Below are 24,176 nucleotides of genomic sequence, written 5' to 3' on the forward strand. Positions count from 1 at the left end.
TACAGTGGCTTCTCTTATTGCAGAGCATGGGCCCTATGGTGCAGGCTTCAGCAGTTACAGTTCATGGGCTCAGCAGCTGTGGCTCCCAGGCTCCAGAGCACAGGTTCAATAGTTGTGGCACACATGCTTAGTTGTTCCGGAGCATAAAGGATCTACCCGGACCAGGGACTGAATCCATACCTCTTGCATTGGCAGGTGGATTCTTTACCACTGAGCCACAGAAGAAGTCTGACTGTATTTTCAATGAATAGGTTTCTCTTAAATGTTATTAAAAAAAAAGAAGCTTAACTAGTTTATAAATGTCATGTTTCCTATTTTTATGCTACTGCTGCCATCTAGTGAAAATTTTGAGAACTTAATCATTTTGCAAACAAAAAAAATGCATATTGTCAACTATGCAAAGTATACATATGAGGAATAAGAATATTATAGATCATTTTCTTACAAATACATTTCTTAAACTTGTTACATTTCTATATTATAATTCAACAATTTAATCATAAAGTCACTTTTTAATCAGCAAGATAATCATTATTGAATTTATTAAAAAAATAAAAAGCCTAGAAACATCAAGTTGTTTCTGTTCTCAGTTATACCTTAAGTATATGCAAATTCAGTGATACCCTCAAAGACTATATATTTTGAATTTCAATTACTTACCAAGGACATTGTTCATTTTATAGTGGTAACATATGCAGACCAAATATCTAGAAGTCTGGAACTCTACTGACACACTACCTGAAGAATTCCATAAAGATAAAGAAAATATGTAACAGCCTATCATTAAGCTTACCTGGGAGAAGATATTTGCTGTTGGAGCAACTCTGCTGTCCACAATACTATATAATATTGCTAATAATCTGTCTAATGGAAATGGTTTTGGTCCAAGGAGATGATTGCTTGTCTATAAGAAAAAAGAACATGGGTTTCTTCTTACAGCAGAACACTTGCTTTCTGTATTATAAATTCCCAATAACAACATAGTTATACTGTACACAGTTCCCCACAGAGGCTAAGAAATCCAACTGGCAGTCTCTAAGTTAAAATTTTACCTGACATGATAATGATTTATTTTTCAATGGTGTCTTCAAGATGTTCTGACTTAGCATCAACAAACATTAAAGAATTCAAAAGTCATCCAGTCTAGTTCCAAACATCACCCCTATTTTGCTGTTATAACCAGATGTTAAGTGATTTAGCCAGGTCATTTGTCAAGATAGTGCACAATCAAAAGTAGGGTCCAGGCCCTAATCCCTAGACTATAATCTACTACTAACTCCTCACCACTCCTCTTTGTGCCACTTTCTGAAAAATGTATTTGTTCAACATTTACTGTTCTAAAAAGACGAGTTATAGTAAATACAAGCTTAGAAAATGAATGCAGTGTTTCACAGAATGTGAATAAGCTGTCAGTTTGAAACAACGTAAAATTTATTAAAAATTTTTAAGACTGTAAAACGTTCATACTTGTCTACAGAGTCAATAATACAATTATCTCTTACTGGAAAACTGCAGTGCTCAAGGGTCTATAGATAATTAGATTAGATAATTCTATCAAATAATTTTAGTAGCAGTATAGGAAAGTACTCTATATGAGCAAGGGCAAATAAATGGGAAGCTTTATTTACATGCATGGGATTAACTATTTCTTTAAAGAATAAGTTAAAAAAAAAACTACTCATAATTACAAAAAAAGTAATTTATACCAGCTACTTATATCTAAAAGATAGCTTAGAAATCATTTTCCAGATCTTAAAGTTTATATTCTTTTCTTGTTAAATACTTCAAACATTTAGAAAATATACCAGTGTACCCACGGCCCAATTTCAACCAGATCCAAATTATGCAATTTGTACAAAAAAAGCATTTGATCATGTTACAAACTGAAGACCCCTGCACCCCTTCCATATCTCATTCTCCCCTTCCCTCTCGAGAAGAATTGTTCTCCAGAATTTGGTATTTTTATAATTTTCATGACAATTTTTAAACTACTACTATATATGTGGGCTTCCCTGGTGGCTCAGTGGCAAAGAATTTGCCTGCCAATACGGGAGATGTGGGTTCAAACCATGGGTCAGAAAGATTCCCTGGAGAAGAAAACGGCAACCCACTCCAGTATTCCTCCCCCCCCTTTTTTTTTCCAGTTTATTCAATTGGAGGATAATTACTTTACAATATAATGATGGTTTTTGCCATACATCAATATGAATCGGCCAAAGGTATACATGTGTCCCCTCCATCCTGAACCCCTTTCCTACCTCCCTCCCCACCCTGTCCCTGTCCCTGAGCACCAGCTTTGGGTGCTGCCAATGAGGGTCACAGAGTTTGTCACTACAGTACTACCCAGCCTATCCTGATCAATGCAAAGTACATTCAAATACTGACTTTGATATGATCAAACTGCCGAATTTACAGGCTCTTATTTTTCCACACTATCACCCAACCCTTGGAGTCATAAAGACTCTTTTTTAGTTTTGCTAACATTAAGAGTATAAAATAATATCCCAGTGTTGCTTAAAGTTGCATTTCTTGGGACTTCCTTGGTGGTCCACTGGTTAAGAACCTGCCTGCCAATGCAGGGGTTACAGGTTAGATCCCTGGTCTGGGAAGATTCCTCATGCCATAGGGTAACTAAGCCCTTGTGCCTCAACTACTTAAGCCCAGGTACCCTCGAGCCTATGCTCCACAACAAGAGAAGCCACTGCAATGATAAATCCATGCACTGCAACTATAAAGTAGCTCCTGCTCACTGCAATTAGAGAAATCACACACGCAGCAACAAAGACCTAGTGCAGCCAAAAATAAATAAATAAGTAAATAAGTAATAAATGGTATATTTAAAAGTTGCATTTCTCATTAGTCAAAGTTGCACCCTCATTAGTGTTTTATTTACCTTTTCATCCCTAGAACTTGGGATTGTTAGTTTAAAAAATGAATGGATGAAAGGATAATGAATGAAATTCTGTTAGAGGGAAGAAAGAAAAAAATAAAGGTAAAAGTTGAGCTATCTAAATGGAACTGGTGTCCCTGTCCTCATTAACACTTAGATGTGACTTGAGAATAGTAAAAACAAACCAAATTCCTTAAGTGTTGGGAGTAAAGTGGGAGGCAATTCAAGCTGAGAATCACACTGCAAAATGCCACCAATACTTTTCTAATTTTCACTTATTTTATGATTAAAAAACACATTTCCAATTTAAAATTAAAGTGTTCCAGTGCCCTGTAGGGCATATGACATTTATCTTCTTCATAGAACTGATTTTGTGTTCTATAAACACAAACTGGCTTCCCACCTACAGAGAAAGTCAAAGTGTGAGAAATACCTCACTAGATTCACCACAGCTCATTAGAGAGTGAAGGTCTGTACGAATAGAAGAAACAGGTGAAAAAGGAAACCAAGTAGAAAAAATGTTTGAGGAGACAAAAAGGAATCAAAACTGGTATCAAGTCAAATTAAGAAAAATAGGGCCTGGAACATAAACTTGGAGTTACAGATATTTATACCAGAAAAAACTAAAACTAGGAGCAATTAAAAGAAGTTTAATTGAGGGGAACAGAACTATGAGTGAGGAAAGGAAAAATGTTGCTTTTCCATATAAAGTCAAGTCAAGTCGCTCAGTCGTGTCCAACTCTTTGCGACCCCATGGACTGCAGCCTACCAGGCTCTTCAGTCCATGGGATTTTCCAGGCAAGCATAGTGGGTTGCCATTTCCTTCTCCAGGGGATCTTCCCGACTCAGGGATCGAACCTGGGTCTCCCACATTGTTGGCAGATGCTTTACCATCTGAGCTACCAGGGAAACCTTTTCCATATAAACTAACTGGCAAATAACCTGGTATCACATACATAGATTAGTTGAATTGAAAAGTAAAATCTTAAAAAAATGAGTACATCTTAAAAAAAATGAAGGTACATAGAGAAAAATACAAGTGGAGAAAAACACAACAGATTTAAAACAATTGTTAATGATAATTATTTGTATGGTTTGCTTTTTTTTTAAGATTAAATCAAATCTACTTTAATTTAAATAAGGAAACAGAATTGAGCTCACATGGTTTGCATTTAATGTTTGATTCCTTGATTGAATTGAAAGCTTCATGAGAGCAGAGACAATGGTACTTTTGTTCTCCACTTCCTCTGGAGCCTCTAGCAGAATGCTTGGCATAAAGTAAGCATTCAATAAAATTTCAAGAGGAGAGTCAATAAAAATACAAAGGAACTACTAAGTGTATACAGATTTCAGTAAGTTAGTTCAGATTTTAAAATGACATGAACCAAAGACAACAGGCTACTGCAAAAATCAAATCTATAAGAATATCAGAAGAGCCATCATTCACCTAGAACTAAAAACACCCTCACAATGTCTTCACTCATACAGTTCCCTCCATCAGGACTATCTTCCTAGACTTGTACAAATCCATTCATTTCACAAGGATGGTCTAAAGTGCAAGCTCTTTTACAGTTCTCTCTGATCAGCATTCATATATCTCCCTCGACATTCTTAAATAATTTTCTGTCTAAAGAGTAAGGCCTAAAATCTCTTCGCTCTATGTTCATTCTTTGATTTTCTTCATTCATTCATCCAATTTATTCATTTGTTCAATAAACATGCACCAACTACCACCAAGTACTGAAATACTCAGGTCAGAAAGCAACAGTTAGAACTGGACATGAAACAACAGACTGGTTCCAAATAGCAAAAGGAGCTCGTCAAGGCTGTATATTGTCACCCTGCTTATTTAACTTATATGCAGAATACATCATGAGAAATGCTGGATTGGAAGAAACACAAGCTGGAATCAAGATTGCTGGGAGAAATATCAATAACCTCAGATATGCAGATGACACCACCCTTATGGCAGAAAGTGAAGAGGAACTCAAAGGCCTCTTGATGAAAGTGAAAGAGGAGAGTGAAAAAGTTGGCTTAAAGGTCAACATTCAGAAAACGAAGATCATGGCATCTGGTCCCATCACTTCATGGGAAATAGATGGGGAAACAGTGGAAACAGTGTCAGACTTTATTTTGGGGGGCTCCAAAATCACTGCAGATGGTGACTGCAGCCATGAAATTAAAAGATGCTTACTCCTTGGAAGAAAAGTTATGACCAACCTAGATAGCATATTCAAAAGCAGAGACATTACTTTGCCGACTAAGGTCCATCTAGTCAAGGCTATGGTTTTTCCAGTAGTCATGTATGGATGTGAGAGTTGGACTGTGAAGAAGGCTGAGCGCCGAAGAATTGATGCTTTTGAACTGTGGTGTTGGAGAAGACTCTTGAGAGTCCCTTGGACTGCAAGGAGATCCAACCAGTCCATTGTGAAGGAGATCAACCCTGGGATTTCTTTGGAAGGAATGATGCTAAAGCTGAAACTCCAGTACTCTGGCCACCTCATGTGAAGAGTTGACTCATTGGAAAAGACTTTGATGCTGGGAGGGATTGGGGGCAGGAGGAGAAGGGAACGACAGAGGGTGAGATGGCTAGATGGCATCACTGACTCAATGGACATGAGTCTGAGTGAACTCCGGGAGTTGGTGATGGACAGGGAGGCCTGGCGTGCTGCCGATTCATGGGGTCACAGAGTCGGACACGACTGGGTGACTGAACTGAACTGAACTGAGATACAGAGGAGAATAGATGGGCTTTCTTCCCCTAACTGCCAAGTGAGGAAATTCTTCCACAATCTGGCCTCAATTGCCTTTTCTCTCAAACTCACCATATACTACAGCCAATTGTATTTCATTATGTCATTTATAAATCCTAGACTTTCTCACCTGTACTTCTTGGTATTTCTTCAATCGGAATATCTTCTCTGTCCATCTTGAATATCTAATCCTCACCATTCTTGAGTGCCCACTCAAAATGCAAGCCCTACTACGAATCCTTCCCTCACTACCGCAGCCGGAAGTATTCCCTTCTCCCACCAGTCCTTTATGACCCATAACAGCTACACGCACAAGAAAGAGGGCACAAAATCAATGATCTCCCTATAGCAGAGGGCATCATCAGAGATGGCTCAGTGAAAGGGCGAATTAGAAAAGTCTTTCCATGCCAAGCAAATGGATTTGATAAGGAAATTTGCCTGCCGAACTCTAGCTTTGTGTGAATGGAGGAGAAAAGTCTTCCTTGAGACTTTTAACTAGAAGCCAGAGCTAATTCTAATGTGGAGCCAGAAAGCACCCAGGCAGAGAACTGAATTTCAAATGATCCCAAGTTACTGGTGTTTCTAAGTGTTTGCATAGAAGCAGACATAAAAATTCTCTAAAGGAACACACCTCAGGCCTCAAAAATGCCAACATTTAAGTTAAGCCAACAGTTAAAAATAATAAAATATTCAGGAAGCAGGACACTATGTGCACAGTTCAGCAAAAATAGAAAACATAGAATTAGACTGACTCTGATACTTTAGTGTCTCAGAAGACATGCTAGCGAGAATGGAAACTTGTGTGTGTTTGTGCATGCTCTGTCATGTCTGACTCTCTGCGACCTCATGACTGTAGCACACCAGACTCCTTTGTCCATGGGATTTTCCAGGCAGGAATACTGGAGTGGGTTGCCATTTCCTACTCCAGGAGAGAAAGGAGGAAGGGCAATATTTGAAAAGTTAATGACTAAGACTTTACCAGAATGAAAAAGGCATCATTATTCCAAATAGGAAGCAAATTAATGCCATGTAAAAAGAAATTCAATCCCAGATATATCACAGTGAAACTCAAAGAACACTAAAGTAAAAGGAAAAGAGAACTTGAAAGCACCCAGAGAAAACAAGAATAACACAGGAATAACAGATTCACAGCAAGTGCTTTTTTTTTTTCTCAGCAGCAGCAGCAAAGACAGTAAAACAATGTCCTCAATTCAGAAGTGTAAGCTAAGTAAACTGGTTTTTAACAATAAAAGAGAAACAAAACTCTCAGCATCCATAGTGCTAAATCTATAGTTCAAACTCCTCTAGTTTCTGTCAAGAAAAGTCACAGAGATATCTGAACAGACTAAATGCTCCTTTCACCAATTTCAATCTTGCCCCACAACCGTACCCCGAAAGGTGCACATTGCTTTAACTCCTAAGCACTTCCAGATTCCTCAGGTCAAAACAGCTTGTTTGGGGCATTACGTTTCAGTCTTCCCTGATCTGCTTATATGTGTCTGTTAGTTGCTCAGTAGTGTCCAACTCTTTGTGACCCCATGGACTACGCTGGCTAAGCTCCTCTGTCCATAGAATTTTCCAGGCAAGAATATCGCAGTGGATTGCCATTTTCCCCTCGAGAGGATTTTCCCGACCCACAGGTTGAAACCTGGTCTCCTGCACTGCAGGCAGATTCTTTACCATCTGAGCAACCAGGGAAGCCCTTGATCTACTTAGTCACCTGTAAATCTATCTACCAGTCAATTTCAAATTTTACAGATCTCTGATCTGCTTAGATCTTATTATCTTTTTAACTTCTTCAACACCGAATCTGTGGGTATTTCAAAGGGGACAAGAGGAATACATGCTATATTTAACTGAAAATTCCAGTGTGACCTTTTTTATCTATTAATTCACTTAGAAAAAATTTTGTCAACTCACTTGTACCTCTAGAACCAGCTCACCTAAATTGTGCCTCCCCAATCACTATATTCTACATAATAAAATACTATTACATTATGACAGTGCCATATCAATACAAGTAACTTCTTATAGCCAAATGGCTATACAGTTATGGCTAATACAATTATGCATTTACCTACTTTTAATAATATTCTAAATTCATTAAGTTTTTCATTAGAGAATTACAACATAAATACCTTTTCATGTTTCTTTAAAAAATTGGTTTTCTTGATTTTCCCATGATGCTGCAATTAAGATAAATAATTTTTAAGATAAAAGATAGGACTCCATAAAACAGAAAGCACAATTTGTTTAAAACATGGTACACACAATACTAATTTATGTATTTTGGGTTTTATTATTTTATTCTATTTACTGCCTAAAATATCACTGTAAAATATCAACATATTTTAGACTTTTAAAATCAGAGTTTGATCATATGCAAGATTACCTTTGCATGTAAAGAGGTTTTAAAATAAAAGTGATACTTCCTAAAGAACTTACATTGTCTTGTTACAGAACATTTATTTCTATAAAAATAAGACTTACAAAGATTAATGAGTTTTCATTCATTCTGTAAGGCATGTTGTCAATTCTCATAAAATTGAGAGCATTTAGTTAAGCACTTGGATTTAAGAGTGGAGAAAAAAAACAGATGGCAGTCCTTGCCCTCTTTAAATGAAAAGACTAGTGTTAGAGATAGGCAAAAAGGAAATAGATAAAAATGTATTACAATACATGTAGTAAGACAAATCGCACAGTTTTCAAAAAGAAAACAATTCTAAAGTGAGATTTCTTTCCAATTAATATACATGCAAAGGCTCCTGAATGTTCCAGATAACAGTGTATGGAGCATATGATACTATAATAGGAGCTTTAGAATAATAAAGGAGTTACCACCCTTTAAATTATTCCCATCTCTCTTATTTTTAACAAAACCTATTTATTCTTTTTAAATGTACAATTATTACTGAACTCCTCTGTGAAATTACCTAGCTCACCCACTTAGGTTGTTATCTTAAAGTGAGAAATAAAGACTAAATGAATCAAGGAGGGGGGGAAATGAATAGGTGAAATTCAAGCATTCAGAGATTGGAGAGGAAAGAATTCTAGGTGGAGAAACCAATGTAAAAAAAGGTTGGAGAGTCAGACGGAAAAGCAGCCAAGATTTGGAAAAGAGAAAAGTTCAGTTTGACTGAATTTTTTATTAATTAGCTTGTAACTGTACATGCCTAGGATGTGTAGCAAAATGTATCTGGTTGCAAGGATGTTTTTCACCCATTTGACATAATGAATTGGTAAAAGAGAGCAAATGATTATATGGGGAAGAGCAGCTGAGTTTCATTATGGAAAAAGAGTTGGTGTTTCCTTAGGTGGAAGGTGATTGAGGAAATGGCTCATGCATTCCAAAGAAACTCTGTTTAGAAGTTTGTTAAGTGTGAGGAATGCTCTGTTGATGGATAAAGTTCTGAAGGCCTGTAGATTTTATTATCAATATTCATTTCAGGAAAGACATGTCTGTTTTTTGCTGTCATTTTCAGACTAATTTGTCTTTCAAAATTCAGCAACCAACACCACCTCCTCCATGAAGCCTTTCCTCAACACTTCCTACAAGTTGTTTATCATATCAATTTTACTAGACACTAATACATCTTTTTTAGCTTGTTTGCTCCATCACGTCTCCACCCCAAAAGTGGCACTCATTCATTCTTAATATCCTAAAGAAAGTTCTCAATTAACACTGTTGATTGGCAAAGGTGAAGTGAGAAACAAAGGATAAATGATTAAAAGAAAACAAAATCTTTAAAGAATGAACCCTAAGTATACCAATCTCTTATTCTAATCTCTATCCCTTATAAATTTATAGGAGTTGAGGCATTTCAAAGTATTCCCTATTTCTTCAAAAATAAAGTGAAAAGAAATGATTACCTTAAGGAAAAACCTCTTGTCAGTTCTTGCTGGATTATAAGAAGCGAGGTATGCAGCAATTAGGATAAATTTCGAGTAGTACGGAAGTTCCACATGAGTATATGCCGAGAGACCTATGCAACAGAATACTTTCATGAAGCATTTCACAGGCTACCATCAGATTTTAAGTATCATATCTTTTCTCACTTATGTATTGACTTCCATATGGTGTCCTGTAGTCAAAAGATTTTTAAGTGCCCTGACCTTAAAACGCCATGATAATGATGTGGTAGGGGCAAATATTATAAATGATATGTTTTATTCATTGTTATTTGTTATAATGATATGCTCTGCTTACTCTGTTACATGAAGTCTAAATCCTACCCATCCTGCCCTTCAAAGATACACTCCACTAAACGTTCCATGATGCTCCCCTACCACACCAAAACAGAAAATTTATCTTTACTGTGAATTCTCACTTTGTATATATTTATGGTCCATGTAACTTTATATAAAGAATTAATTAAACATGAGTTATATTTCCTACTAAGCTTCAGTGTTTACTGAGGGAGATAAGTTTAATGTTTTTTTGTATCCTTACAGTACCTTATACAAAAGAATGAATGGATAAATAAAACAGCAGTCAGTCAGCAGCAATGATTTTTAGGGGAAGGGAAAATGGAATCTGATATTTACTGAATATCTAGCATGTGTAAGACACCATGCTAGGTACTTTACTTAAGCATCTTTGAATCTTTACAGTAATTTAATGGTAGGTATTTTTTCCCTTTTAGATGAAGACACTGAGTTGGTCTCAAGGTCACATAGGCAGTAGAGCAGGTAAATTATTGCAGATTTTTAACACCTGTATCTATTTCTTTCATTACAGCACACAATCGAAATCATTTGTAGAGTATCTCAAGCATTTAGAAGCCAAAACAGAATCTCAATATCACTTCATTCCATACCACTTTCCCCACCACTGGCTACTGACCCAAAACATTTTAGAGTTTGTTGTTGTTTTTAAATGAAAGTAAAGTTTACCCTTAAATAATGGAAGCTATTTGTGACACCCCACTCTTATACAGTAGAAAATCTGCATATAACTTTGACACCCCCAAAACTTAACTACTAATTGGAAAAGACTCTGATCTGGGAGGGATTGGGGGCAGGAGGAGAAGGGGACGACAGAGGATGAGATGGCTGGATGGCATCACTGACTCAATGGACGTGAGTCTGAATGAACTCAGGGAATCGGTGATGGACAGGGAGGCCTGGCGTGCTGCAATTCATGGGGTCGCAAAGAGTCGGACATGACTGAGAGACTGAACTGAACTGAACTGAACTGAATAGCCTATTGCTGACTGGAAGCCTTAATGATAACATCAACAGTCAGTTAACATATATTTTGTATACATATACCTATATGTATTTTATGCATTCATGACATGCTTAAATTTTCCTTAATTTCTTTTTGATACCTGTAGGCTATGCAGTTCATTCATGAGTTTTTCTGAATTGTTGAATATCTCCAAAAAAATTTATAATATATTTACTGAAAAAAATTTGTGTTGTAAGTAGACCTCTGCAGTTCAAATATATGTTGTTCAAGGGTCAGCTGTAGTTCTGCTGGGATAAACCCAAGGTAATAGTTTCTTTAAAGGAAATAAAAGCACAAAGCTTTCAAAATATAACCAAATGAAATGTAATCCTCAAACTAAATTAACATAAAATTGAATTTTATTCCATAAAACTCATGGAATACATATACATTAGGATAAAATTAGGTATACAATTGATTGGTTTAATACAAGCATTTAAAGAAATATAAACTGCTTGGTTTTCACATGATATAATCCAACATGTAAAAAATAGAAAACTGGTATTCAAACTTCATTTCCTCCCATTACACTGCAGTACTGCTTAAAAGAAAATCAGTAATCAGAATATCATGGTAGCTTAAATCATTATTTAAAATATCATGGTAGCCTGTGGGAATTCCCTGGTGGTCCAGTAGTTAGGACTAAGTGCTTTCACGCCAGGGACCATGTTTGGTCCCTGATTGGGGAACTAAGATACTGTGATACAGCAAAAAATAAATAACGGTAGCTTGTAAATTATCTTTTATAACACTACTGACTAATGCTCTTTAGTGTGAACTTTGGTATCTTGATTATGAGTAATCACTGAAGAAGTGTCTCTGGTAACTGTCTCAACACTTCCTTTGATACCTTTCAGTTGTCCTGGATCTGTGTCATCTTTCTGTAGCTTTTCCCATTGCGAACTGGAAAAAAAAATCAAAGGGTAATAATGGATTGAAAAAATATAAAATCAATATACTAAAGCCCTAGAAAAACAAAATTTTGTTTTGATTTGACAAAATACATTAATTACCTTATAAACAAGACAAATAATACACACATGTTGGTAGTGCTACAAAATCACTTAGTGTATATTAGAACAATATAAAATTATATATCAATGCCCAGATGTTAATTTTTTCAAAAATCTCTTTTCTTCTGATCACAATTATAAAGTTAACAAAAAGCACCAACTGATACTGTTGATTTAGCAAAAATTGTTATTATACATGTGTGAATGACAGTCACAGGTAGCAAGGAAAATAGTTGAGTCATTTACAGGGACAGTTTCAAATGCACCAGGAGATATCACCTGGTTTAGAAGGTCATTTCTCTATTACACTGCTGGAGAGTCTCACTGGCTCTTTATGCCACAATATGATAAAAAGGAACTACAAGCATTATATGTGTTATTATTATAAAGGTAAACAGCTGGAACAAAAATGCAAACTGTGCTAAATACCAATTTTGTTTTCAAAAAGAGACAGAAAATAATCACATAAGAGATTCTGCAAGCTAATCAAGGATAATAAAACATATATGTTTCCTATCAATAAATGGGTACACCCCAAAAAGAACAATATTTTCAGAGTGCCTTAGTAAAGTAGGAGATCAAATTACCAACACTGATTTCTGTGATCTATATCTAAACATACTATAGATTACATATTAATTGCATATATAGCGATATATGTGTACACAGACATACTTGTGAAAGATGATGATAACAAATTAGAAATTACCTATGTGGTGAAGGAAAGAAGTGAAAGGGATAATGGGGTGTGAGACTTCTGTAATTTTTAAAAATAATTTTAAGTTCTGAACTATTGTGATGTCACCTTTTACCTGTACGGCAAACCATGAGTTTATTCTACTTTGCCTTTTCTCTTTCTCTTCCTTTGCCATATTTTAACTTTGTAATTGTGTTATTCCCATCCTGTCAGAGAATGTAATTATACAAACAGTATTCTTCTACCCTTGTTCCCATCTTTTAGTTCTGACCTATGATCAAATGTAGTGCCTGTCAATCCTTTTGCTAAAGCTTCCCTAGGCATCTCCACTGTACTGATTTTTCAGAAAGTGCTTATGAATATAGCGTTCCCAGAGTTCTTACAAGCTTAACACTGTTTTTCTACAGCCATGATACCTGAATGACAGGTTGGCTGGATATAAACTTCCTTGGCTTACCCCTCCTCTCAAGTTTCTTGAAAATATTGCTCACCTATCATTTTGCTTTATTACAAATTCACCTTCCTTGGTAAGTAGCTTACCTTTTTTGCCTTAATCCCCCCCACTCCACTTCATTCTTTACGACCAAGCAGACAGGAGATATCATGTCCTTCCAAATCACCCTCAAAAACAGTACTTTCCCAAACCTGCTTTGTTAATTCTTGTCTACATACTCTTCAAACATTTCCTTTTGATTCTCCAGTAGCCAGTGCTCAGGCCTCATTTGTTCTCAGAATTTTCTCACTTAGAGTTGGACTCTCTCTCCAGAGGTGATTCATTTGTATTTCAGGACTACATGTCAACCCCATGCCCTGTCCCCATCATCCTCTCCTCTTTCCCTATAGTCATTGCTTAACTTTTAACTTCAGTCCCAGAGTTGGCTCGGCTGGCTTCGATTGTTTATTTCACTATTTACATATAACTTAAAACTTATAGTTAACTCTGTAGTGTGGGCATCCATGCTTAGTCAGTCAGGTCCGACTCTTTGCAACCCAATGGATTATAGCCCACCAGGCTCCACTGTCCGTGGGATTATCCAGGCAAGAATTCTGGAGTGGATTGACATCTCCTCCCCCAGGGGATCTTCCCGATCCAGGGATCGAATCTGCATCTCTGGGGCTCCTGCATTGGCAGACGGATTCTTTATCACAGAGCCAGCAGAGTAGACTTCTAGTCACCCTGCAGGCTAGGGTTGCTGCTGCTGCTGCTGCTGCTGCTAAGTCACTTCAGTCGTGTCCAACTCTGTGCGACCCCAGACGGCAGCCCACCAGACCCCCCCATCCCTGGGATTCTCCAGGCAAGAACACTGGAGTGGGATGCCATTTCCTTCTCCAATGCATGAAAGTGAAAGTGAAGTCACTCAGTCATGTCCGACTCTTCACGATCCCATGGACTGCAGCCTACCAGACTCTTCTGTCCATGGGATTTTCCAGGCAAGAGTACTGGAGAGGGGTGCCATTGCCTTCTCTGGCAGGCTAGGGTTAGAGTGATTTTATTTGCTCTCCTTAGTGATCTTTGTGGAGAGAACTGGATTCAGGTAGCCAACATTATCCTATGGAAAACTAGAAGTCCTTGTATGAGAGTCACTGTAACAACCACCCAAATTTTTCTATCTTTAAAAAACCAGATCACAAGCTTTTCTATTCTGTGACTTCCAGAAACTTTCATCAAATGACTTTTTATTATTAAAAAAGTATTAAATATCTTTGCAATGTTTCTACTTATTCAGAAACTATTAATATTAAAATCTAATCAGCTAATTAAATCAAACATGAAGTAGTTATAGATTAAGGTATTCATAAAAGAAAAATGATAAAATTGATTAGCAAGTGAAAAAAGACAGAAGCGTTGGTGTTTTTAAATCTATGTTGCTTTGCAATGTAGACTTATAGAACTAACATCCATAAGGCACTTTCTTATTTGTATCACAAATCACTTTCACATGTATTACTGAAATCTTCTAAGGATTGTTAGAAGAGGGATCTGAGGTCTAGAGGTTTAAGGTGAATTGCTAATACCTCAAAAGGCAGAAAATAGCTAAGCTGGAAATCAAAACCATTGTTCTTCTCACTATACCATGTCTGCGCAATCATGTCTCCTGAGTAGTTTTATTACTATAAACAGACAAACATAGATTTATGACTTGATTTATATCCTTCAATGTTCAATTTTTCATTATACTGTTCAAATATCTAACATAACTATAAAACACAAACCTGAAACGGATTTTCCTGTAGCTTTCCAGATTAAAAAAAATTAACAATTATTAGAAATATGCCTTGTGTAACATACTGGCTAAAAATTGTTTGTCTTTCCCAAAATAGTAAGGAATGATTCAAAATTCACAAGAACTTTTTCTCAATGTGAAGAAGGTAAGAAAACACGTGGACACATTAGTGAATATTCTAAACAAAGATATAGAAACAATATATATAATAAATAAAAAATTACCTTGATATTTCTCTGAGATAAACAGTCTGCATGGCTTTCTTCAAATGAGGTTCAATATTTCTCCAGAGCTTGCGAGTATCACGTTCATTTGCTACCCCAAAGAGGAGAAAATTTCAATAATTTAGATCTTACAGAAATTTTTTTCAAAAGAAAAATTATTACGGTAAAATTATAGTTACCTTCTCCTTTAACCACAGGTTCGCAATATTTAGGAAAATTAAGTACTGCCTATAAACAAAGGGGAAAAAAGAGAAAAAATTTGTCTATCACAATTAGAAATTATTTTTCAAGTAAAATTTTTGTTAGGATTCAGGAAAATTTATTTCAATATAATTGCCCAAATAAAATGTTATCATAGTTTATTACTACAACAACAAAAACAATAATTATCAATAACAACAGTTAATACAACATGTAAAATATTCCTTAATTGGCTAAATCCCACCTAATATTTTGCCCTTAGATATAAAGTAACATAACAATCCCCAAAGCAGATTTAAAAGTACATACATAAAAAAGATACCTAAAAAGAGTATTTTGCAGATGATTTATTAAATTCTCAAGAAATGTGCCACTTACAAACTTTGAAACAAATAAAAGTATCCATTCAAAGGAAAAAGGAAAATATGTTTATTATATCCTACATTCTACATATGCAGAAAAATAAGGACACTATACTGTTTTTTCTCCACTACTTAAAGATCATCTCATATTTATTAGTATCACTAATAGTAATAAAGACTTAAACCACACTTCAAGTTTCAAGTTTTTGAATATAATGTAACAATAACAAGAAAAAAAGTTGTAATCTCATCCCTCAATAAAATCATTCCTCAGTGAAACCCAAAGGACTTTATAAAAACCATATTTAGATTTAACACTTTCTTTTTCTACAAATAGTTTCTCTAAATAATTCTTCCTTCTTGCACTTTATAATAATCTACTTTGAAATGACCACCAGCACAGATACCCACAGGATTCAAGGACATCAGAGTTAAGGAATGGTAACTACAAGTTATTTCCCAGGAAGAACAGAGGATAAGTACTCGCTCTCCACTCCACCTCACGCAGGAACTGCACACTGACCCTCTATCCTCTCTGTAAGCCCCCTTGCTGTAATTTCCCTCTGTCACCAGGAATCTCAGACACTCAACTTCTGGAGAGGTGTTAGTGATGAGCTTGAGCTAGAACAGTTTGTCTGTGGTTTGTTCCCTATTTAGAAGACACTTGAAGTTCAGTTCAGTTCAGTCGCTCAGTCGTGTCTGACTCTTTGCGACCCCATGAATCGCAGCACGCCAGGCCTCCTTGTCCATCACCAACTCCTGGAGTTCACTCAGACTCACGTCCATCCAGTCAGTGATGCCATCCAGCCATCTCATCCTCTGTCATCCCCTTCTCCTCCTGCCCCCAATCCCTCCCAGCATCAAAGTCTTTTCCAATGAATCAACTCTTTGCATGAGGTGTCCAAAGTACTGGATTTTCAGCTTTAGCATCATTCCCTCCAAAGAAATCCCAGGGCTGATCTCCTTCAGAATGGACTGGTTGGATCTCCTTGCATTCCAAGGGACTCTCAAGAGTCTTCTCCAACACCACAGTTTGAAAACATCAATTCTTCGGCACTCAGCTTTCTTCACAGTCCAACTCTCACATCCATCCATGACCACAGGAAAAACCATAGCCTTGACTAGACAGACCTTTGTTGGCAAAGTAATGTCTCTGCTTTTCAACATGCTATCTAGGTTGGTCATAACTTTTCTTCCAAGGAGTAAACGTCTTTTAATTTCATGGCTGCAGTCACCATCTGCAGTGATTTTGGAGCCCAAAGAAATAAAGTCTGACACAGTTTCCACTGATTCCCCATCTACTTGAAATCTACATCTAAATCAGAAGAGGCCTACAATTTAAAAGTTCCAAAAACATACTTAAGGTGAACATAATTTCTCCTATATTCTATCTCAAATACACACTGAATCCCTCTAAGTAATATTTTTCAGAGCAAAGAAAAGAACAAAGCAAAGAAAACATATCAAGAGAATCTGTTCCTTTGAAAGTTCAATTTTCTAACCTTAGACATTTTACCATCTTGTTACATAGAGATAAGATCTTAAGTATTAATAAAAGATTTTAAGAAACCAGATATTCTTGCCTTCTCCCTTATGGATCCACACAACTAAAGAACAAAGATCAAAATTAAGTTAAATATGAAAATTAATTACATTTTACAAACTGCCTATGAAGTATAAACAGCTATTCTAATGTTTTAAAAAAACTTTTTAAAGTAACCATTTATATAAATTCAAGGTAATCTTTTATACAAAGATTACTAACTCAAGGTTAGTGGCTAAGGAAAGACCTATGAAAGCTTCTGACCATATTCAAGAGCATCTAGATTTCAGATCACTATCAATACATGTGCTGTCACGTCCTACTCTTTGCAACCCCAAGGGCTGTAGCCGCCAGGCTCCTGTGTCCATGGGGATTCTCCAGGCAAGAATACTGGAGTGGGTTGCCACGCCCTCCTCCAGGAGATCTTCCGGACCCAGGGATCACACCCAGGTCTCCTGCGTTGCAGGAGGATTCTTTACTGTCTGAGCTACCAGAGAAGCCCTGGTAACATCAATATATATTAATACAAAATCCTGAAAAACAATTGTTAAAAAAATTAAGATATACAATTGCTTATTAAGTTTTCACATCCTGTCTGTTAGTCTTCATTTTAATTTTAATAAAAATTATTTGTGATTAGAGAAAAGAGAAAGGAGGAAATAAAAAACACACTCCTAAGGATATATGAAAGTAAACAACTAAAGATGACTGAAAGGTTTCAGATCAGGTCAAAATCTGTACCAACCCACAGACTTCTATTTTCAGAATAAATTTTTAGCGTCTAGCCTATCTCACACCTTTTCTACATAAAAGATGTACATTTTACTTAAGCAAAATGCGAACTCACCAGATGCTGGAGCTCTTTCAAATCTCGACAGACAGTATAGAAAACTCCAAGAAGAATGTTAATGTAGGCAGCATAGAAATCAGCTGAATACTCTGGAGGATGATCATGAGATAGGATCTTCTGCAGGTTCCCTGTTCACAGGACATAAATGAACAGAAATGACTGACCTAGCACCCTAGTTGTATCTTCTAGCATTTTATAATATAGGTTTAAACAATAAACACACAGGTTCAGCAATTATCAGCAATAAAACAGTTACAAGATTAGGATGTAAAAGTAATACAAGTTTTGAAACTGAGGTAAAAGAATCATGAATCTAATGTTCTAGAAAAAGTACTAAATTTTACCTGACATATATACTAAGAAATGACATCTAAAGAAAATCACAAGAACCTTATAATAGGCAAAGCAACATCAATAGCAAGAGCAAAAAAATAATACAGACTTCAGTAATTTTTCCAATTACATAAGTCAGCTAGGTAAAAACAAGAGGTACTATATAAATCACCACCAAATTGGAAAATGCCCTTCATTTTTTTGTAAAATGAAAACAATTCAAGAATTTTTTCATGAAAATCTTCATCTTTACTTTGTCATTCCCTTTTTTATGTGTTTTCTTCCTACAACTTGGTATCTTTATTTCTTTTATCTTACTCTCATACAGTATCACATGTTTAGAACTCTAAGCGAAAGTGAACGTTGCTCAGTCACGTCCAACTCTTTGTGACTCCAGGGACTATACAGTCCATGGAATTCAGGCCAGAATACTGGAGTGAGTAGCCTTTCCCCTTTCCAGGGGATCTTACCAACCAGGGATCGAGCCCAGGTGGCCCTCATTGCGGGCGGATTCTTTACCAGCTAAACCACAAAGGAAGCCCAAGAATATTGGAGTGGGTAGCCCATCCCTTCTCCAGAGAATCTTCTGACCCAGGAACCAAACTGGGGTCTCCAGCATTGCAGGCGATTCTTTACCAACTGAGCCAGCAGAGAAGCCTTTAGAATCCTAAACTTATATTTTATTCTGTTAGAAATGTAATATTGTAGAAGCACAGGTAGAACTAAAAAGAAACCATCTTATTATTCAAAATTTCCCAGTTTATAGCACCTGAAGCAGTTAGTCATTTATTCCTTATTGCAATTCCCTCTGACTTCTTGATGCGATGGTCTCTTTAGACTTCTCAGTTAAGAGCTCTTTGACCAAGACTAGCACTGTAAACCTCGGAGAAGGCAATGGCACTTCACTCCAGTACCCTTGCCTGGAAAATCCCATGGACAGAGGAGCCTGGTAGGCTGCAGTCCATGGGGTCGAGAAGAGTTGGACACAACTGGGCAACTTCACTTTCACTTTTTACTTTCATGCATTGGAGAAGGAAATGGCAACACACTCCAGTGTTCTTGCCTGGAGAATTCCAGGGTCGGGGAGCCTGGTGGGCTGCCGTCTATGGGGTCGCACAGAGTCGGACACGACTGAAATGACTTAGCAGCAGCAGCAGCAGCAGCAGTGCTGTAAACCTAGTTCCACAGGGTTCAAGACTATCACAATACTTTCAAGTGAAAATTCTTATGGAAAGCTCTGATCAAGTCAATTTCCTTTTTCTTAAGAATCCTTCTGAGTATTTGTACTATGAATACTTTGCCATTTACCATCAGACCTTGATTTTAACTGTTCTCTTTTTCCTCACAGTCAGTCAGGTACATAACAATACATATAGTCTATCAATGGATACTAATATACAGAAATTCAGAAATAGTTGTATTAACAGGATCTGCTAAACAGGGCAGCTGGCCAAACAAAACGCCAAAAGCCAAATAAAGTCCCCCTTCCCAAAAGATCATTTTAAAGCCTATTCTCATGCCTAGAATGTTATCCTGAAGGAATTCTAAATAGAGATTGTTACTAGATCTGCAATTTTATAACACAACCACTGAAAAAAAATATACAAAGTCCAAAATTTGACTTTGAAGCCTATGTATTTTTACACCTAATAGCAATTTTAAATTTAATGTTACCAAGTATTTAAAACATAAATATTTGAACACTAAAAACTTGAAAAAAGTACCTTAAAACTTGGAGATAAAGGTATTTATATATAAAAGCTGACAGATAACTGGATGGATGGAAGAAAGAGGGACTTCTGATTCCAGTCATGAGGGAGTATTTCTAGTTCAGAAATACTCTTCTATAAATAAACAACTAAAAACTGGACAAAATATAGAAAACAACTATTTTCAGACATCAAGCAGCCAAGAACTCTAATAAGAGAAAAGGGAAATGAGGTGAGTCTTACCATCAGCCAGGCTTTCTAATCAGAGGAAACCTTACATCAGTGGTACAGTAGAGTTGCAAAAGGAGCCCATTAATCTTAGCTGAGTTGCGACAGAGGTGAGAGTAGAGAAAGCTAAGGGTACTAGAATATACAGGGTAAAGTGCATCAGAGGACACTATGCAGAGAAAGAGCCCCAGAAATCTGCATTAAGTGTTGCCTTTGATTCTTAGCTGAATGCCAACATTTACATGCATGCTGCTGCTGCTGCTGCTGCTGCATCACTTCAGTCGTGTCCGACTCTGTGTGACCCCACAGACGGCAGCCCACCAGGCTCCCCCGTCCCTGGGATTCTCCAGGCAAGAACACTGGAGTGGGTTGCCATTTCCTTCTCCAATGCATGAAAGTGAAAAGTGAAAGTGAAGTTTCTCAGTCGTGTCTGACTCTTAGTGACCCCATGGACCGCAGCCTACCAGGCTCCTCTTGTCCATGGGATTTTCCAGGCAAAAGTACTGGAGTGGGTTGCCATTGCCTTCTCCTATTTGCATGCATAGATAGAGAAAAAGCCCAGAAAAACAAGCAAGAAAAACTTCTGGGGGAAGAAAACAATTATTGGAGAGCTGTAGGTCAAATAATCTCCAGAGTTCAGACACGGATATAATCTGTTCATTTTTCCCACCAGTAAGAATAGAGAAACTATACTAAATACACTGAGCATTCAGCAGAGAACCCAGAAGGACTTAAAAGTATCTTAGAAGTGGAACTAAAATTTGCCCTGAACCCTCTCTCCAAAAGAGCTTAAAAATAACTTCAAGAGGGTCAAACATATCTTCAAGTGATTTAAATGATTAACAGAAAAAAGTCCAACATGCAACAACAAAAAATTTAATATCTATCATTCAATCAAAAATTACTAAGCACATGACAAAGTATAATGGATTTCCATAAAAGAGAAAAATCAGTCAATAGAAACACCACCACAATGAAAGAGGTAATTGACTTAGTACACAAGGACATTAAAACAACTATTAGAAACATACTTATATGCTCAAGGAGATAAAAGAAAACAAAAGCATAATGAGATCTGTAAAGAAAAATTCCACTGGATTCAGTAGTCCCTCAGTCGTGTCCAACTCTCTGTGATCCCACGGACTGCGGCACTCCAGGCCTCCCTGTCCATCACCAACTCTCGGAGTTTACACAAACTCATGTCCATGTCAGTGGCGTCAGTGATGCCATCCAACCATCTCATCATCTGTCGTCCCCTTCTCCAGTCTTCAATCTTCCCCAGCATCAGGGTCTTTTCCAGTGAGTCAGTTTTTCACATCAGGTGGCCAAAGTATTGGAGTTTCAGCTTCAGTATCAGTCCTTCCAATGAACATTCAGGACTGATCTCCTTTAGGATCGACTAGTTGGATCTTCTTGCAGTCCAAAGGACTCTCAAGTCTTCTCCAACACCACAGTTCAAAAGCACCAATTCTTCAGCCCTCAGCTTTCTTTATAGTCCAACTCTTACATCCATACATGACTACCGAAAAAAACCATAGCTTTGACTAGACGGACTTTTGTTGGCAAAGTAATGTCTCTGCTTTTCAATATACTGTCTAGGTTGATCATAGCTTTTCTCCCAAGGAGCAAGCATCTTTTAATTTCATGGCTGCAGTCACCATCTGCAGTGATTCTGGAGCCCCCCAAAATAAAGTCTCTCACTGTTTCCATTGTTTCCCCACCTATTTGCCATGAAGTGATGGGACCAGATGCCAGGATCTTAGTTTTTTGAATATCGAGTTTTAAGCCAACTTTTTCACTCTCCTCTTTCACTTTCATCAAGAGGCTCTTTAGTTCTTCTTCACTTTCTGCCATAAGGGTGGTGTCATCTGCATATCTGAGGTTATTGATATTTCTCCTGGCAATCTTGATTCCATATCCAGCCCAGCATTTCACATGATGTACTCTGCATATAAATTAAATAAGCAGGGTGACAATATACAGTGTTGATGTACTCCTTTCCTAAATTTGAACCAGTCTATTATTCTATGCCCAGTTCTAACTGTTGCTTCTTGACCTGCATACAGATTTCTTAAGAGGCAGGTCAAGTGGTCTGGAATTCCCATCTCTTGAAGAATTTTCCACAGTTTGTCCTGATCCACACAGTAAAAAGCTTTGGTGTAATCAATAAAGCAGAAGTAGATGTTTTTGGAACTCTTGCTTTTTCTATGATCCAATGGATGTTGGCAATTTGACCTCTGGTTCCTCTGCCTTTTCTAATTTTCTAATTTGATCTCTGGTTCCTCTGCCTTTTCTCTTTCCACTGGATTGGATAATTGCAGATGAAGACACTTGCAGAGAAAACGGTCAGTGAACTTGAAGACACAGAAACAAAAGCTAAAGCAAATAAAACACTAAGCAAAAAAAGATCTGAAGTTTAAATGAATAAATAAGAGATTCAGCAGGACAATATCAAGAGATCTAACGGTCATGTAATGCAGCCCCAGAAAAAGGTGGCGGGAGCAGAGGGGACAGATGAAATATTTTTAGAAATAATGGCTGAAAAATTTCCAAAGTTGAAAGTATACATTCATTATCCAAAAGGCTGAACAAATCTCTAGGAGGATACGTGATGACAGATATTTTCCACCTTGCCTTTTCAGTTCTGTAAAGCCCCAACAGTAATATATGTAAAGTGTAAGATAAAAATTGCACAAAGGTTGTGAGGTGGGAAATTATAAGTCAGTGAGATTTTCAGATTGTTTACTAGGTTAGTATTATTCCAATTGACTGGAATTTAGTTATTCCAATAACTAAACCAAAAACCTGACTAACTGTAATATAATCCAACTGAAGGAAAAAAAAAAGAATTTCCAAAAGATGAGCAGTCTGCCTGTGGGAGAGACCAGAAAACAAGAAATCCATATTAGGCCCTGATACTGCTAGGAGGAAAGGGGGTACTGAACGTTGGATAACATAGTCCTACAGATGACATATGTATCAAGTTATGATTGGATGACTCAGGCACTAAGATTATCCTTTTGCCCAGGTTCCATGCTTACTTATTCTGGCTATAATTTGGCTTATCAATTAGTACTTTTTTTTTTTTTAACATTTTCTTGTGTGATGGTGCTTTTGAATTTTTTTAAAAAATGGTATGTTAAAGGCTCTACAATTTCATAACTAGATGAACTTGGTTTCCATATCATACTTTTCAAAAATCTACACTTCCCTATACTTTTAAAAATTAACAAGATCACTTTAATTATGTCCTTAAATTGTCTCCATCTGTGATGCTTTACATCCTAATTTTTGAAAAAAAAAAACCACAATTCATGATAACATACTTTAATTTCAACTTCACTAGAAAACTAGCATTTCAAAATAATTTTTCAGTATTTAAACCTAAAATAGTTCACGAAAAACTTTAACATCTAACAGTCATGACATTAAATACAAAAAAACTTTTTAATGAAATCCTTTCTTCCTACCCTTTTCTCCTTGTGATTTTCATAGCCCTATTAAAAATAAGGGCTCCCTTCATCTATTTTGGGCTTCTTTTTTCTATCTCAGTTAATTAGCAAAGGCAGGAGGTGTTATTTGACTGCTGTGTTCTTGTGAAAACAGGCAAAACTGTGTTGATCTTAATAATCAATGTTTATAGCTGTTAGTTCAAAGGGACAGTGTTTTGAAGCCAAGGTCAAGGAATGGTATCTTTTTCACAGCCTCTAACCACCTTATGCTTAAGTTATAATCTTTGAATCAGAAGTATCATATTTGTACAGTAACAGCACAGTATTAATCTACAAAACTACTCAGAAACACAAAAAGCTATTGTGCTTTTCCAAAGATAAAAATCATTTAAGATCTATGAAATTTAAGATTAAGCCCACACACACAAAAATAAGGACTAGCAGTTGCTTCTGTAAGAGTTACAGT

General features: G+C 36.7%; 1 protein-coding gene across 1 annotated transcript in view; it reads right to left on the minus strand.

The window, feature by feature from the left end:
• Positions 1–24,176, minus strand: part of ORC5 (origin recognition complex subunit 5) — a 74,219-nt gene that overhangs the window by 32,385 nt on the left and 17,658 nt on the right. The window contains exons 6-12 of the mRNA XM_040260781.1: positions 17,986–18,116; positions 15,212–15,260; positions 15,033–15,123; positions 11,724–11,776; positions 9,514–9,626; positions 7,782–7,829; positions 794–904 (exon numbers count right to left, since the gene is read on the minus strand). Of these exons, the coding sequence (XP_040116715.1) occupies positions 794–904; positions 7,782–7,829; positions 9,514–9,626; positions 11,724–11,776; positions 15,033–15,123; positions 15,212–15,260; positions 17,986–18,116 (596 nt within the window). The remainder of the gene's footprint in view (positions 1–793; positions 905–7,781; positions 7,830–9,513; positions 9,627–11,723; positions 11,777–15,032; positions 15,124–15,211; positions 15,261–17,985; positions 18,117–24,176) is intronic.

The sequence above is a fragment of the Oryx dammah genome, unplaced genomic scaffold (assembly GCF_014754425.2).
Source record: "Oryx dammah isolate SB20612 unplaced genomic scaffold, SCBI_Odam_1.1 HiC_scaffold_18, whole genome shotgun sequence".
Taxonomy (NCBI): domain Eukaryota; kingdom Metazoa; phylum Chordata; class Mammalia; order Artiodactyla; family Bovidae; genus Oryx; species Oryx dammah.